The sequence below is a fragment of the Maylandia zebra genome, unplaced genomic scaffold (genome assembly GCF_041146795.1).
Source record: "Maylandia zebra isolate NMK-2024a unplaced genomic scaffold, Mzebra_GT3a scaffold17, whole genome shotgun sequence".
Classification (NCBI taxonomy): domain Eukaryota; kingdom Metazoa; phylum Chordata; class Actinopteri; order Cichliformes; family Cichlidae; genus Maylandia; species Maylandia zebra.
Genome location: NW_027490047.1, coordinates 311,418 through 326,856, shown reverse-complemented (window position 1 = coordinate 326,856; position 15,439 = coordinate 311,418). Strand labels below are relative to the sequence as shown.

The 15,439-nt window shown below is 38.1% G+C and overlaps 1 protein-coding gene across 2 annotated transcripts; it reads right to left on the bottom strand.

Moving 5' to 3' along the window:
- Positions 1-1,630: 1,630 nt before the first annotated feature.
- LOC143416137 (uncharacterized) lies at positions 1,631-10,573 on the bottom strand. 2 transcript variants are annotated; one of them, XM_076881539.1, is made up of 13 exons: positions 10,498-10,573; positions 6,215-6,321; positions 6,083-6,134; positions 5,682-5,825; positions 5,405-5,590; positions 4,581-4,736; positions 4,317-4,484; positions 3,825-3,854; positions 3,139-3,294; positions 2,859-3,026; positions 2,072-2,730; positions 1,911-1,963; positions 1,631-1,826 (listed from the first exon to the last, which is right to left on the bottom strand). In XM_076881539.1, exons 2-13 carry the CDS (start codon positions 6,314-6,316, stop codon positions 1,811-1,813), a joined length of 1,890 nt encoding a protein of 629 aa, XP_076737654.1. In that variant the 5' UTR covers positions 6,317-6,321; positions 10,498-10,573; the 3' UTR covers positions 1,631-1,810. The 2 variants fall into 2 exon arrangements, with proteins under 2 accessions (XP_076737654.1, XP_076737653.1); XM_076881538.1 differs by lacking the exon at positions 10,498-10,573 and having other exon boundaries at positions 6,215-7,574.
- Between the last annotated feature and the right edge of the window lie 4,866 nt (positions 10,574-15,439).

Below are 15,439 nucleotides of genomic sequence, written 5' to 3'. Positions count from 1 at the left end.
GTGAGAAGTAGAGGAAGCCGAAGAAGAGGACGTGGAGGTGAAGAAGTAGGATGAAGAGGATGACAAGGACAAGGAGGAGCAAGAGGAAGACGAGGAGGGGGGAGAGGAAGATGAGGAGGGGGGAGAGGAAGATGAGGAGGGGGGAGAGGAAGGGTAGGAAGAGTAAGAAATAGAATTGCTGATGACATCAGAGCTACAATAGTGGACCATGTAATCAACCGTGGAATGACCCTGAGGGTAGCTGGCCAACGGGTCCAGCCTAACTCGAGCCGCTACACTGTAGCAAGCACCATAAGGACATCTTGAAATGAGAATCGGTTAGTACAGTCACTTCGCACAAAGATTTGTAGCACTGCCATATGCCAATGAGAAACACACCAATACCATTGATGTAAAAATACTGAAATTGTTACTTTACAGAATTGCTAGATGACCAGATGCTGGGGCAGAGGAAGCATGTTCACTGCAGACCAAGTAACCCATATAGTCATTATGGCGATTGCAAATAATCCTATACTTGGAAATAAACACTTGTGTTTGTTTTGATGTGTTTGAATAAACACCAGTACTTGAAGTTTGGATCCCTCCATGCTTATGGATCTATGACAGAAGTATGAGCTCAAACTGACATAGCCTACCTTGTGCACAGAGAAAGCAAAAGCCAGATGTGTTTTGTATTCATACCATCAATGTGCAGTTGGCGCATTGTGTGCTTAGTAGATGATGGCTTGTGTGTACTGTTTGATACGGAAACACCATTTTTACGAAGGTGTGAAGAGTTAATCTAGCTGTGTTTGCTTTTGCAAGAGAACTACAATGTTTTGATTATTGGGTGACAGGTTTTCTTATTTGTGTGAAGAGTTTTGCAAAATTAGCCAATAGTTACAAAAAATGTGCTTAAGCAATCAGAAAAAACTGTAAATCTAAAAATGCAGTTTAACCAGCCACAGCTGATTCTCATTGTAGATGAACATCTACACAGGTGTTACTCCTTCAATTTTTCAACTCCTTCAATTCTGGCATGCCAGAAGATTCTTTCCTAGGTGTATTTCCCTAGATGACATAAGATGTGATGTGGATGGGAACCTGTGGCCAAATGGAGAAGACCGAGTAGATTAGCATTACTATTGTATGTGTATCAGTGGATGGTGTGTATACAAATTCTTGTATTTTGGGATTACTTAGTGCAAAAAACTAAAAATACATAAACAAATATTGACGAATTCTGCATGATGTCTGATTCATTCCAGTAACATATATTGAAATTATAAACAGAGATGTGTCCTTGTTTTACACAAGAAAACACTGTGTAATGCTACATGTTGCTAGTGTTTTTTAGGTCATTGTTTTGTGGGTGACAAAGTGTGTTTGTCGGCTGGCAACCTTTGCTAGTGTTCTGGAAGAATGAATTTATTTGAGACCTGAATAAAGTGTTTTGGTAGTTGTAGTGCATTTTGAATGTGAAATGAACTGCTTTGCCAAGCTGAAGGTCAGTTAGGAGAATTGTGTGAAGAGTTTTGCAAAAGTGACCTAAGTATTGAGAAATGTGTCCTAGCGGCTGTAAAAAACTGTAAGTCAAGTTCTTGGCCTGTATTAGAGTCTCAATCTGCCTCTGTATAAGGTGATGATTATACAGATGTTATACTAGATGTTTTTGCCAGTATGGTGTGTGTGTAAGTGATTCATGGGTAGTGGAACTTTAGGTTGTAGTTATCCCTTTTTTGTAGGGCATTTATGTTAAGAAGCTTCAAGGTAGCCACATAATGATATTTTCTTTTGACTTGCAGTGTTGACACAGAGGAGAAACTTTTCAAAGACTGTAACAACTGTAAAAAAACAAACAAACAAAAAAACCTAAACAAAGAAACAATTGTTAGGATTGGTATATTAAAAAAGATAATGTGACTTACCGGAATTTAATTAATTGTGCTGTGATTTTGTTCTTCTGTGCTTCTGCTTGAATCTGTTTGAGATAGTGACATTGCCAAACATGAATTAAACCACCTGAATTGAGTAGTTTGAGATTATGTGAAAATTGAATGACACAAAGATGGGGCTAATTGAGACTTACAGCAGTGCTAACATTTCTGAAAAAAACACTGTTTGGATTATTGTATGTGTCACTAAATTCCACATTTATGGTCAATTGATCTGTTGTAACAGAAGCAGTAGTTGGTGTTATTGTAGTAGTTGTGTTTGCTGTTGTTGTTGTAGTTGACATCGCTGTGGTTGTAGTAGTTGGCACTCTTGTAGTACTCGAAACCCGTGTTGTTGTGTCTGTCATTGGTGTGGTTGTATTTGGCATCAGAATTGTTGTATTGGTTAGAATTGGTGTTGGTGCAGTTGTTGGTAATGGTTTTGTTGTAGTAGGATCTGGTGTAGTTGTGTTTGGAATCAGTGTTGTTGTGTTTAGCATTGGTGTTGTTGTAGTAGGATCTGGTGTTGTTGTGTTTAGCATTGGTGTTGTTATAGTAGGGTCTGGTGTTGTTGTGTTTAGCATTGGTGTTGTAGTAGTAGGATCTGGTGTTGTTGTGTTTGGCATTGGTGTTGTAGTTGTAGGATCTGGTGTTGTTGTGTTTGGCATTGGTGTTGTAGTTGTAGGATCTGGTGTTGTTGTGTTTAGCATTGGTGTTGTAGTAGTAGGATCTGGTGTTGTTGTGTTTGGCATTGGTGTTGTAGTTGTAGGATCTGGTGTTGTTGTGTTTGGCATTGGTGGACAGGGAATGATATCTGTGGAGAAACATTCAAGAATTCCTTATATTGTTTTAGTGACACGGAGAACACTCATGACGCAAACTTGATGAATTTAAAGTGAATAAAAAAAATACATCTTGTTATAAAAACGACAAGGTCCTTACTTGTGACTGGTTCACAGAATTCTCCATCAGGAGGAAATCCCTTTATGCAATCACAGGTTTGTGAGGTAACATTACTGCATGCGCCGTACTCATCACACTTGCCACATGACCAAGCAAACTGGTCTTCACACTGACACTGGAGTCCTCCAGTGGAGTTTGGATAGCACCCTTTTCAAGACATTTAAAAGAATAACAAAACACAGTTCACAAGTCATACAGCACCATATGAACAGCATTAAATGTGTTGGAGTGCAAAAGTCAAATAAGATCAGGTCCTTACATGTGGTGAAGTTCAAGTCTTTCAGTGTTAAAGACCCAGTGATGATTTTGGGGAAGGAGAAATTTCTCAGAATATTTCTGAGCACAACACTGAAATTCTGGGGCACACTAGATGCTGGGATGTGCAGTTCAAGGTCTATATCAAAGTCCACTGGTGCTGTGAAGGAGAAAAGGGGAAATCCATCACATACAACTGTTGCAATGATGGGAAACTATATTTACGTGAAAATGTAAAACTGACCCAAGTTCGACTCATGCATGTTACAGATTTTCAAATACCTTTATCATTTAAGAATGCATTACTTATTAAAGTATGTTACTTGTCCAGGTTTATCCATTACCAACACATGGGTTTAGGTCAATGCCTAAAAAGCTACTTGGTAAGTTTTAGAAAATTAGCAGCGGCTGAGCTAAAGCACAACAGTAGCCATATCTTTTGAAAGTGTTTTCTTTGTTGCCAAATTGATGGCCTCCACGTTTTTCTCTCTAAATAACATATTGTATACACTTTCCATTGTAAAAATAACTTCTTACATATTGATATTTGATAACACACCCAAAATACAAATTAAACATAACAAGATCATTTGTGTCTTTGAACACAAACAATCAGATAATTTAATACAGTGTGTATAGAATGAATTGAACTGTGCTTCCACAAATGAATAACAAAGATGTTTGTCATACCAGGAGGTGGTGTTGGGCAAGGAGCGACACCTGTGGAAAAACATTACATGTTTAATTATTTAAATTTCAAGCCAGAAACTAAACGCCATGACTTTGGTTATGTCATAGAAATGTCAGCAAGGATAATGAATGCAGTGTTAGGTGTGTTAATGTTTCTTTAATACAGTGAGTATAGAATTAATTGCAGTGTGTTTCCACAGAGCAATTCATATCTAATGTCTAATCACTCTCATAACACAATGTTAGGTAATCAGACAGTTGAAAAGTTCATTCATCTATTTGATAAAGGAAGTAGTCTGTTCATCCAACAGCTAGACAATTGCAGTTCTTACTTGTGATTGGTTGCCAGAACTCCCCACTCAGAGGAAGTCCATAACTTTTGGTTATGTCATAGCAATGTCAGTAAGGATTTTGAACGCAATGTTAGATCTGTTAATGTTTCTTTAATATGCTTCTAAAATGCTTCTATTTCTTCAGCTGCAAGTTTCTTACTTGCGTTTGGTTCACAGAACTCTCCATCAGGAGGAAGCCCTTTGATGCATCCACAGGCTTGTGAGGTGACATTACTGCATGCACCGTATAGGCCACACTTTTCACATGACCAACCAAAGTGGTCCTCACACTGACACTGCATTCCTCCGGTGGAGTTTGGATAGCACCCTGTTAAAGTCATTCAAAACAATGACAAAACACACCTCATAAACCATGCACCAGAGTATGAACACATTTAAATCTGTCCGAGTACAAAATTCATACATGTGGTGAAGTTCAAGTCTTCAATTATTAAAGACTGAGTGATGGTTTTGGGGAATGACAAATTTCCCACATAGTTTCTGAACAGATCAATGAAATTTGGGGGCAGGCTGGATACTGGCAAGAGCAAGTTAAAGTCTATATCATACTCCACTGGCACTGTAGAGGAGACAAAAAACAAGCACCCCATTTATTTAAGATGTTTCTACTTCTGTTGCAACTTTATATATATAATATACATGTGAAATACATATATCACATGTATATTAAATTACATGTGATATATCATTTAGTGATATAGCTGTTGGTGTAGCTAGTGTTGACACTGAGAAAACATTTCTCAAACATTTCATAAATTTTAAATATCTCTCGTAAACAAGAAAATTGCGACTACAGCAACTGAACCTTTGAAACAAATTTCATACAAATGGTCAGAGGGCCCGGTGGCGCCAGTGTCCGGCAGCCTCGCCTCTGTCAGTGCGCCCCAGGGTGGCTGTGGCTACAATGTAGCTTGCCATCACCAGTGTGTGAATGTGTGTGTGTGAATGGGTGGATGACTGGATATGTAAAGCGCTTTGGGGTCCTTAGGGACTAGTAAAGCGCTATATAAATATAGGCCATTTACCATTTTTATACAAAGTTATGGCTTTAGGATAGAATTCAAATCAACATCCTTTACACTTTAAAAAAAATTACATTATTAAATCCTTTCACAGAACACAGACGTAGAAACCTCAGTCTAACTACATATGCTGGATAAATGTACTTACATTTACATTACATACTTACTTACCTATCACATGTGATACATGTTTGCCTAGTCCTACCTGGGTTGCTGGTTTTTAACTGGCAATATTGCCCATCTGCTGGAAGTCCATTAATGCATCCACACGTATCACCAACGATGGCATCACAGGCCTCATAGTCAATGCATTTGTTATATGACCAAGCAAAGCTCTCCTCACATGTGCACTGGTATCCAGTTATGTTTGCAGTTATGTTTGGTGAACACACTGAGAAGAACACAACACAATGGTTCAATGTGACACTTTGAGTGAATAAGATTGGCAAGCAATGGAGATGCAACATAAATGGATGTTTTACCTGTTGTTGTATTAATGCTTGTAATCTCACCAGTGGCACTGATCAATAAAGGAAAACTGAGAGTGTTCAGTATCGACTGGAATTGTTCCAGATTTGAGACGCTTATAACAGCTTGGAACTCATACTCAGTGGAATTTGATGAAGCTAAAGGTAAAAAAAAAGAAAAAAAAAGAAAAACCCAAACAAACCATAAAGCAATGATAACACTGATAATCTGGACTTGGTCAGATACTGTTATTGCTATTCAGTTCTGCTTGTTCATTGAATATCCTCCCTCGTCTAGTTTTTCAAAGCACTTTGCAAAGCATGTTTTTTTTTAATAAATACAATTATTATATAATTATATTATTAGTCAACAAACATGTGTTACGTTGTAGTAACACTGCTAAAATTTTACTCACTTTCTCTTTTTTGTCTTAGATGAATGCTGGATTCTTCTGCACTCATTAACTCCTGGAAGAAAATCCAGGAGGAAAATGATTTGTTTCACTGTATTTTTTCATCATTATACATTCATTCATTTTTATTCTTACCTCAAAGAAGCCGTTTAGAAACTCTCTGTGTCTCTCATACTTAAGACAGTTCCATATGACTAGGAGAATAACGATGCATAACGAGACCTTTCGTAATGTCATCCTAACTAAAGAGAAAAGAACACAAGTCCTTTTAATAAAATCAGTCATTATTCACGGTGTCATGCTGCTGGCATTCCTTCTGTAAATGGGAGCCAACAGGAAGGCAAAAGGTTTTCTGCCTTCCAGATAATGTGCTGCTCAACTTGTTTAAATGTATTTGGATCATACCAGCCTGTCAATGTTTATTTGTTAGCATGCAAACAGAGTTTTAAAAATGTTTAACTTCAAACATTGTCAAAGTCAACAACTTGTAATACTAAGCAAAAAAACAAAAAAACAAAAAACTGATGGTCTATATACAGTATGAGAATTTTCGAGTGCCAATAATCTTTCCTGTTCTTAGATAAGAAAATAGTAACTGATGTTTTAATTTTCTTATCACAGTTGTGTCACGGTATTGGGTCGTGTGACCCAGCGTTCTGAGTTTTCCTTGTATTTTGATATTCATTGTTTCTTTCTTTGGTATTAGCTTCTAGGTTTCTTTAGTCCTTGTTTAGTACGGGCGATCGTGGCTTAAGAGTTGGGAGTTCGCCTTGTAATCGGAAGGTTGCCGGTTCCAGCCCCGGCTTGGACAGTCTCGGTCGTTGTGTCCTTGGGCAAGACACTTCACCCGTTGCCTACTGGTGGTGGTCAGAGGGCCCGGTGGCGCCAGTGTCCGGCAGCCTCGCCTCTGTCAGTGCGCCCCAGGGTGGCTGTGGCTACAATGTAGCTTGCCATCACCAGTGTGTGAATGTGTGTGTGAATGGGTGGATGACTGGATATGTAAAGCGCTTTGGGGTCCTTAGGGACTAGTAAAGCGCTATATAAATACAGGCCATTTTAGTAGATCCATTTATGTAGTCATCCCTGTGTTAAGTATTCCCTGTTGGCTCGTGTCCCCATGGCTCCTATTTTACTTTGAAAGGTCTTGTGTTTCTTTGTACTACGTGTTTAGTCTTACTCTCCCCTTTAATGTCATTATGTTTCATTCTAGTCAGCTGTGTCCTCATGTGTCTCCACTTCCCCTGATCACCTCATGTATGTATTTTTGAGTGCCTACTTGGTAAATCCTTTTGTAAATAGCTTTTCTGTTTCCATGAATACTCATGGTCTTCAAAGAGTTCAATGTAGGAGGTCAAACAACTTGAACAGCACAACCTCCAAAACAACTCCAGTACTATCGCAAATCTGATTTTGTTTGTAAAAATGCACTAATTTTTTATTTTATTTTATTTCTTTCAGGACCAATGGATTGGTGAATGAGTGAGAAGCTGTGGTTTGCTGCATTTGTTTTTCCTATAAACTGTAGGGGAAAAAAAGATAAACTGGCTTTGTTGTACAGGTGATTTAAATTATAGCTTACTTTCATTATCCATCTGGACAAAAACACTTGGGGCCACCATGGAAACTGAAGACAAAAATAGCTGTGTCCCAGGTTGGTAACCCAAGTGGGCCCCAAGTATCAGACCTGCTTCTATCCATCTGGGCCCCATACTCATTTGTTGTCTGGGGCTGATTTGGGACCCAGCATAAACCCATCTAGGAAAACACATTTGGGGCCACCATGGAAACTGAGGACAAAATTAGCTGGACCCTAGTTGGGTTTCCCAAGTGGGCCCCAAATATTAGACCTGCTGCTCCCTATTTAGGCCCCACATATGTGTGTTGACTGGGAGGCAACCGCCTGTGTTGCCCGTATCAAAAACCGCTACTGCATCTGATGATTAACAGGTGTGCCAGGTTCAGTGACTCACTGCCCCGCCTACCTATACAAAAAGGGAGGCACCAAAAAACACATACAGACAAAAACACCACATAACCAGAACCCAACTCCTAACAGTGCAAGCCTTTTACCTCAAACTTAGTCACTGCTCGGTGACATTCGTCTATCCTGGCCTGAAAGGAGACACTACCCGTAGACTGCAGCGAGAACTGCCAGCATCTGAGCCAGCCAGACTCTGACCATGATGAGAGAGGCTCTCTCTCATCATGGTCACCTAAATGCAACACACAGTAATGGCAGGTTTTGTAATAAGGCAGATCGCGCTAACATAATATGCACTGTTAGTTGATTATTTACCTGCTGCATTAACGGGAGAGGACGTGCAACGTCACCGCTGCTGCTGGGTTGTGATTCACGAGTCCGGGGCGGAATTAACCGTCTCGAGGCAGGCGTTGCTGATTTGCAACAGTTAAAAACTAACAATCTGATTACCCCACATACATATTTTATGAGTTTGTTTTACTCAGAAGTACCACTGCAGGACTTGGTTGTGCATTAGCAACAAAAAACTTAATTTGAGCCTGAAAGGGTTAAAAACATGACATTCATTTAAGGTCATCGCGAGCAAATGCTTTTGCATATTCATAGTGTTTCCTCCCTTAAATGAAATATCTACTTTGCAAGTATTGCAAGTTGCCCTGTTCTCATAAAGTATAACAAAACATTTGAGCGTTTGAGCTGCTTAGGCGCCGTGTTTCCTGACAGGTAAATGACGCTCCGCAACGTGGTGACATCATTCGCGGTAACTGGAATCGATAAGGGAATCATTTGCAAAAATGGCAAACAATTTCAAGGAATTGAAACAGTGGGAACCGGTTCTCAACAAGAACCGGGTTTCGATACCCATCCCTAATTATGTCAGACTTTGAAACAAAGACACTGTGTTGTGCAATACATACTAAGTGCATTAAAATAAAGTTTATATGTACAGCAGTGGTAAAGAATTTAAACACTCACTTTTGACTTTAGCAGCACAGTGTGAGTAGAATTTCGTTAAGTTAGAGAAATGACACAGACATAAAAACGTAACAATGAGATTAGTCTAAGTTTAGGTGAAGATGGCGTTTGGTTTGCTGAAATGTGCCCATGTTTATTAGTTGTTCTGGATCATGAACTCGATAAATGTTTCACAGTTCTTAGCAGCATTATACCCCAAGAGTTCAACCTTACTAATAAGATTTTTGTCTTATAATTTATTTTAAAAGGAAACTAATAAGTTAATGCGCATGTGTACCCCTGAGACTGTCTCAGATCTGTTATTGATGTTATTGATGTTTGTTCCTGAATTGAAAAGTGTATCATCTCCAGTCATCCATCCATTAATCCATCCGTCTTCCTCAACATACCCTATTCGGGGTAGCAGGAGTTGTAAGCTTGTCTCAGCTGTCATTGTCACAGTACGGCTGTGTGCAGGCAAAAGTAGGACCCAAACGCAAACTCACAGAGACAAAAGGTAAACTCAAAAAACACAGCTTTATTGCTGGCGTGGAGTGGGACACGAAAAACAATACAAAATAGACTAAACTGGGAAAACTAAAGCACAAGGAGCCACAGGGAAAAATCACACAGCTATGGTGGAGACTACAACACTGACAAAGAGAAACACAGGGCTTAAATACACAGAGGGATAACGAGGGAATGAGACACAGAAGGAGGGCACAGCTGGGAGAAATCAGGACTGGACGAGACAGAGACGCAAAACTAGAAACACTCACATGAGGCATGGACCTTCAAAGTAAAACAGGAAGTATCACACAGAGACGCGAACTAGACACAGTGGAGACAGCAACTAAGAAACAGAGACAAACCATAAGGCAGAGGTCTAAGAACCAAAATACACAGAGGGAAATACTCAGCTTTGAACACAAGAGACTAGACTAGAGGGAGTAACAAAAGACCAACCATGAGAACATAATGCACAATGCAGGGTGACAGAAAACAAGAAACTCAAACATGCAAAGACACACCATAAACAGAACAGAGGGGGCACAGAGAGACATGAAGGGCAGGGGAGACTTAACATGGGTTGAAACACAAGGGGGAACTAATAAGCAAATCAACATAGGAGGCCTAATGACCTAAACATACTATAAACATCAAAATGAACTAAAACTCAAAACACTGGGTCCTAGGACCCAGGATCGTGACAGTCATACGATAACAGATAGCAAACATTCAAAATATTTAATTTATTGCTGTTTGCTTGCAAAGTTAATTATTTGTTTGTTTTTAGCAGTATTGAATAGCAGTATGCTATTCAATACTGCTTATTGAATAGCAGTAAATGCAAAATAGCTAGATATTAGATATGTCGGTAAACATTCTAGGATACTTTTTTAAAATTGGTCTGAAGATATGAGGAATAATAATACAATATAAAAGACACTGAGTAATGGAAATTCTACATTAAGTTGATTACCTTTTGCCGTTGTTGCCGTCTGTAAAGCCTCTTGTCAGGAGAGCATAATCATTTTGCAGCACACCTTCACATACAGACTACAGCATCAAATGAGAAACCAACTTCCTTGATTGCTTTTTCTGAGTCACAAACCTGTCTGTCTGGTTTCTTTGAGAGAAATGTAGATCATACACTTGATAAACTTCAATGTGTTGATGATTGTCCTTGTTGAGGCAGACAGTGCTTCATGGTCTTTGTTCAGTACCTCAAATTGGCTGACTGGTGTTTACAAACAGAAAACCAAACAGGGGTGCCAAATCTGAAAATTTCTCCCATAATATGCATGAATTTAGCTCCTGGATCCAGAAACATATCTGCTTTATTTTATTAGTTTGTGATATTTTCTTAGGATGTCATGCAGGTTTTTTTTTTTAATCATTATTTGTCATTCAATTTGTTTGATGAAAAATTTCACATTTTATTGTTCATTGGTAAAAAGCAAATAAATGGGCTTTCCAGTTGTATAAAATTTATTGCCAAGAACCATTGTTGCAGAAAAGAAACAATGAGCCAAACATGGTTTATGTTTTGTGGTAAGTTTATGTGAATTATTATGTATTATGTATTATTATACATATTACCAGTGCTATAAAAGTTCCAAAGTTGTGGTACTCATCTGATAGTTATTTGTTTAGATATCTGTGTAACTAACATCATAAAGTGGATGAAGTGAACTTCTGATGTGTTCCTGTAAATACACAGAATGTATTCCCTTGTCTGTTTTCCTTTTTTCATGTTAATTGGACTCTGTGGGTATAATCTCACTTTATTCAGATCATTAAATGGCCATTAATTGGTTTGTTTTTTTAGTTTTCTTATTGCTGGAAAAGAGTGAGGCCCCATGTTGAACACCTCAGATGATCTGGGGAAGGAGAATATATTTGTGTTTTGTTGTTTGGTAACATATTAACTCAGGGCCCAGCAACACTCACACTATATAATCACACCTTTAATTGAAGGCTTTTGAGACATAATTAACACATGAGTTTGCATTTGCGATATCACATATTAAACTATTTATTTTAAATCATGTTGTATATTACTAGTGCTGTTATTTATAATAATTTTAGGAAAAAATAGAAATGAAGCAAAAATGTAATATTACAAGAAAATAATAAAAAAAAGAAAATCTCAAAACTGTAGGTTGTGATTATTACATGTTTTGATTCATTCAGTTCATTAGTGAAGTCAGCTACATGTTACAGTACCATACTACACTAAGTTGCAGTAAAACTAAGGTCCCCGAACCCAAAAACTGTACGAACCTGATTAAAACCTGTTTGCAAAATTACAAAATGAAATCAAATCTGGTGACTTTTTCTGGTGTTATTGGAGACTTATTTATGACAACTTTTGACGTGAAAGTATGTATTGCTCTTCTCAACAAGCAGCGGGTGCTGCCGTGGGCACCTCGCCCGTGCCAAAGCGCTCACGGGCAGAGGATAGTCCTCCCCCAGCTGCTATCAGGGCAGGAAATGTTCCCACCTATGCGTCCAAACTGCAAATGATCGTGCATGAGTGAAACCTCTGCTCCCGCAATGACTGTAACGCAATCAATTCTTCTTTTACTGTTATGTTGTTTTGTGGCTCACAAGGTTTAAAACTACTTAAACACACACACGCACACACACACACACACACACACACACACACACACACACACACACACACACACACACACACACACACACACACACACATACACAAAGTAACTCCACCAGAGTGCCTATTTCGGGTCACTTTTGCCGGTCCAAGCCCAGATAAAGGAGCAGGGTTAGAATTGGGACATTAAAAAAAACAATAATCGCTAAAAGAAATTTAATTTGTAGTTCTAAATAAATTCTAAATGCATTTAGGATGTTTTTTTACTCACTTTATGTCTTTATGTCTAGTGCTTTTATCTGAGCTCAATCTGTGCTCTCACCTTAGCTAATACTGTAACACGATCTAATCTGTTATTTACAAATTGGCTGATAACATATGTTTACAAAGTACACTATTCTTTTAGACAGCTCATGAAATGAGGCATCCAAAAACAAACAGAAAAACAAACAGGGCTGTCAGGAACTAAATTCATAATATGCATGCATTTAGCTCCTGGATCCAGAAACATATTTGCTTCATTTTTTAAAATTTGTGATATTTGCTTCAGATGTCATGCAGTTTTGTTTTGTTTTTTAATCATTATTTGTCATTCAATTTGTTTGATGAAAATTTTCATTCTAGAAGCTAACCTCATGACATTAAGGAGTGAATGTGATATCAAACAAGTGATACACAACCACGAGCACTTATAGCAATGATATCGGAGTGTAATTGTATGGTATCAATGAGAGGGAAAGTAGTCACAACAAAGGGCATTGTGCTATTGGAAGGCAAATCCAATCACAAAGGCAAATCATGAAAAGGCTGCTAGGAAAGCTGCAACATACCTGCAGAGGGTCCGGCAAGTCCTGAGGAGTCAGCTGAATGGAAAGAATACAATTAACACCTACGTCCTGCCGGTTATCAGATACCCTGCTTAGATAATAAGATGACCAAAGAAAGAGGTAGAAGCCACTATCATCAAAATAAGAAAGCTTTTTACCGTGCATGGAAGTTTTTACCCCAAATCCAGTACCCTGAGATTGTATGCTAAGGAAGGTGACTGAGAACTAGTGAGTGTCAGAACCACTATCCAGGATGAAACAACGTGGTGGAGGGTGAAGGCAACAGTGGGGCAACAGTGATCCCTGGTAGTCAGAGCACTTGGGACAGTGACCCATGGCTGGGCGAGTTGCTCCAAAAGATCGCAGGAACAACGTCCAAGATCTCTGTCCCAAAGAGCGCAGTCCTAGGAACAGCAAAGATCCTGTGCAGGACCCTCAAGCTCCCAAGCCTTTGGTAGAAGATCCAGGCTTAAAGGATAAAGACCACCTGCATGGCGAGTGGCGAGAACTTTTTAAAATATATATAGAGAGAGATTTACAAACCTTTGTCACTCACTAGTGGGTAATTTTCCTCAACAAATAAATGAAAAAGTAAATTTCCTTATTTGTTAATGAATTTTACTGTGATCTAATTTTAGACTTTTTTTTTTTAACTTTTGGGGTTTGAGCCATCATAGGTGACAATTGTAACCCTAACTCTACCCTAATTCTATATTTCGAACGGCACAATCGACTCTTTAAAAGTGTGATTGTTTTTGATATGTAACTGTTAAATTTATTATTTTCTTTGTTACCTGATTACCAACAATTTAATAAAAATATTATTTTTTTTAAACAAGAGACTTAGTGAAAGATCGGGGCGACTGGGTTTTCTGTTCGACAAAGAGGGTTACCTAGATCTCTGAGACAGTCACCTGAGTAGTGAAGCTGCATGCTGGCAAGTTATCTTCAACAAACTCTGAGTTTCTCTCTGACTCCTCCTGTCCTGCTACAGCTGATCCAGCTGACTGACTTGGTTTCATTTCCTCATTCACACAGCCTTTGATAAAATATTACTCTGCAGAAATTCCCATCTTTGCAAACATAATAATCTGGTTAGATGTTAGTTTCTTGTTATATTTAACATGACAACTTTTATTATTGGTCACTGGATAGCACTGATTTATTATCAACTCAACCCCACCCATCCCATATATGTCTTAACTTTAGCAATTACAGTTTAAAAAAATCTTTAGGATATGGGGCTCTGATTATTATGTTTTCAACACGCCCTTTTTTTCACAGGAAATTTTACAAACATTTACATCTGAATTCAAGTGTTATGACTGAATGTTAAATTGAAATATTTACTAATATAAAATTGATATTTAATCTAAATATTTCTTAAATCTAAATACACTGGCACTGATTAGTGATCAGTTATTTAGATATTTCTTTAAGCAACACTGAATTGTGCCCTAACCCTAGCCCTAGTTGATGGTTGGTCTGTTTTCATTCAGCACTTCCTGTACCAAAATAGTACGTAAGGAAGGTGACAAATCAAACTTAATGTAATTGATATTTGGAGAGACAAATTTCCTGATGATATATCTTTTACCTGGAGTAACCGTTCTGGTTCAAGGAAATCACGTATTGATTTCTGGTTAATATCAAGTAGTCTATCAAAGGACAGTGTTACGGTCAATATCCTTACAACTCCACTTACGGATCATAGAGCAATATATATTAATCTGCAACTCTTTCCTACTATTGCAATTAATAGATCCTCCTATTGGAAATTAAATAGCTCGCTTCTGAGCCATACAATTGTAAAATCTGAAATTACACGACTGTTAAAACACTTTATACACAAGGCTAATATTGAGAATTCCTATAGCACAAACTGGGAAATTTTTAAATTTGAGACAAGTAAAATGTTGAGACAGTATGGGGCAAAAATAGCTAAGTCAAGGGCAGCAGAAGAAGAAAATCTAATTGTTCAAATTTCCGCAATATATCAACTCCCACCAGACGAGGTCTCGGAGGAGGATAGATTACATCTTAGGTCCTTTCAATCTAAACTGGATGAGATTTACCGCCAGAAAGCTGAAGGAGCTTTTGTTCGTTCAAGAAAAAGGTGGATAGAGGAGGGAGAGCAGAATTCTGCTTATTTTTTCCACTTAGAAAAACATAGATCTAAAACCAATACTATTCATAAATTGAATATAAATGGTACGGTCAGTGATGATGCAAAAATTATCTCTCAATTTTGTTGTAATTTCTACTCAAAGTTGTATGAATCCAATTATAACGCAAAGGTCGCTACCCAATTCATTGACTCTGTAAACAATGTTGAAATGATTAAAAGTGCTGATAGGCTTTTTTGTGACAGTCCAATTACTGAAAAAGAGATATTGACATCTATTGAATTTCTTAAAAACAACAAATCTCCGGGCACAGATGGGCTGGTGGCTGAATTCTATAAATCATTTTCT

What these genes read in the sequence shown, in the direction of transcription:
- LOC143416137 (XM_076881538.1), bottom strand. Translation starts at nt 6,364, where the DNA reads ATGACTGATTTTATTAAAAGGACTTGTGTTCTTTTCTCTTTAGTTAGG. An exon ending in TCTAAGACAAAAAAGAGAAA is followed by an intron (nt 5,826 to 6,082) that starts GTGAGTAAAATT and finishes TTTTACCTTTAG; the next exon opens with CTTCATCAAATTCCACTGAG. An exon ending in AAGCATTAATACAACAACAG is followed by an intron (nt 5,591 to 5,681) that starts GTAAAACATCCA and finishes TGTTCTTCTCAG; the next exon opens with TGTGTTCACCAAACATAACT.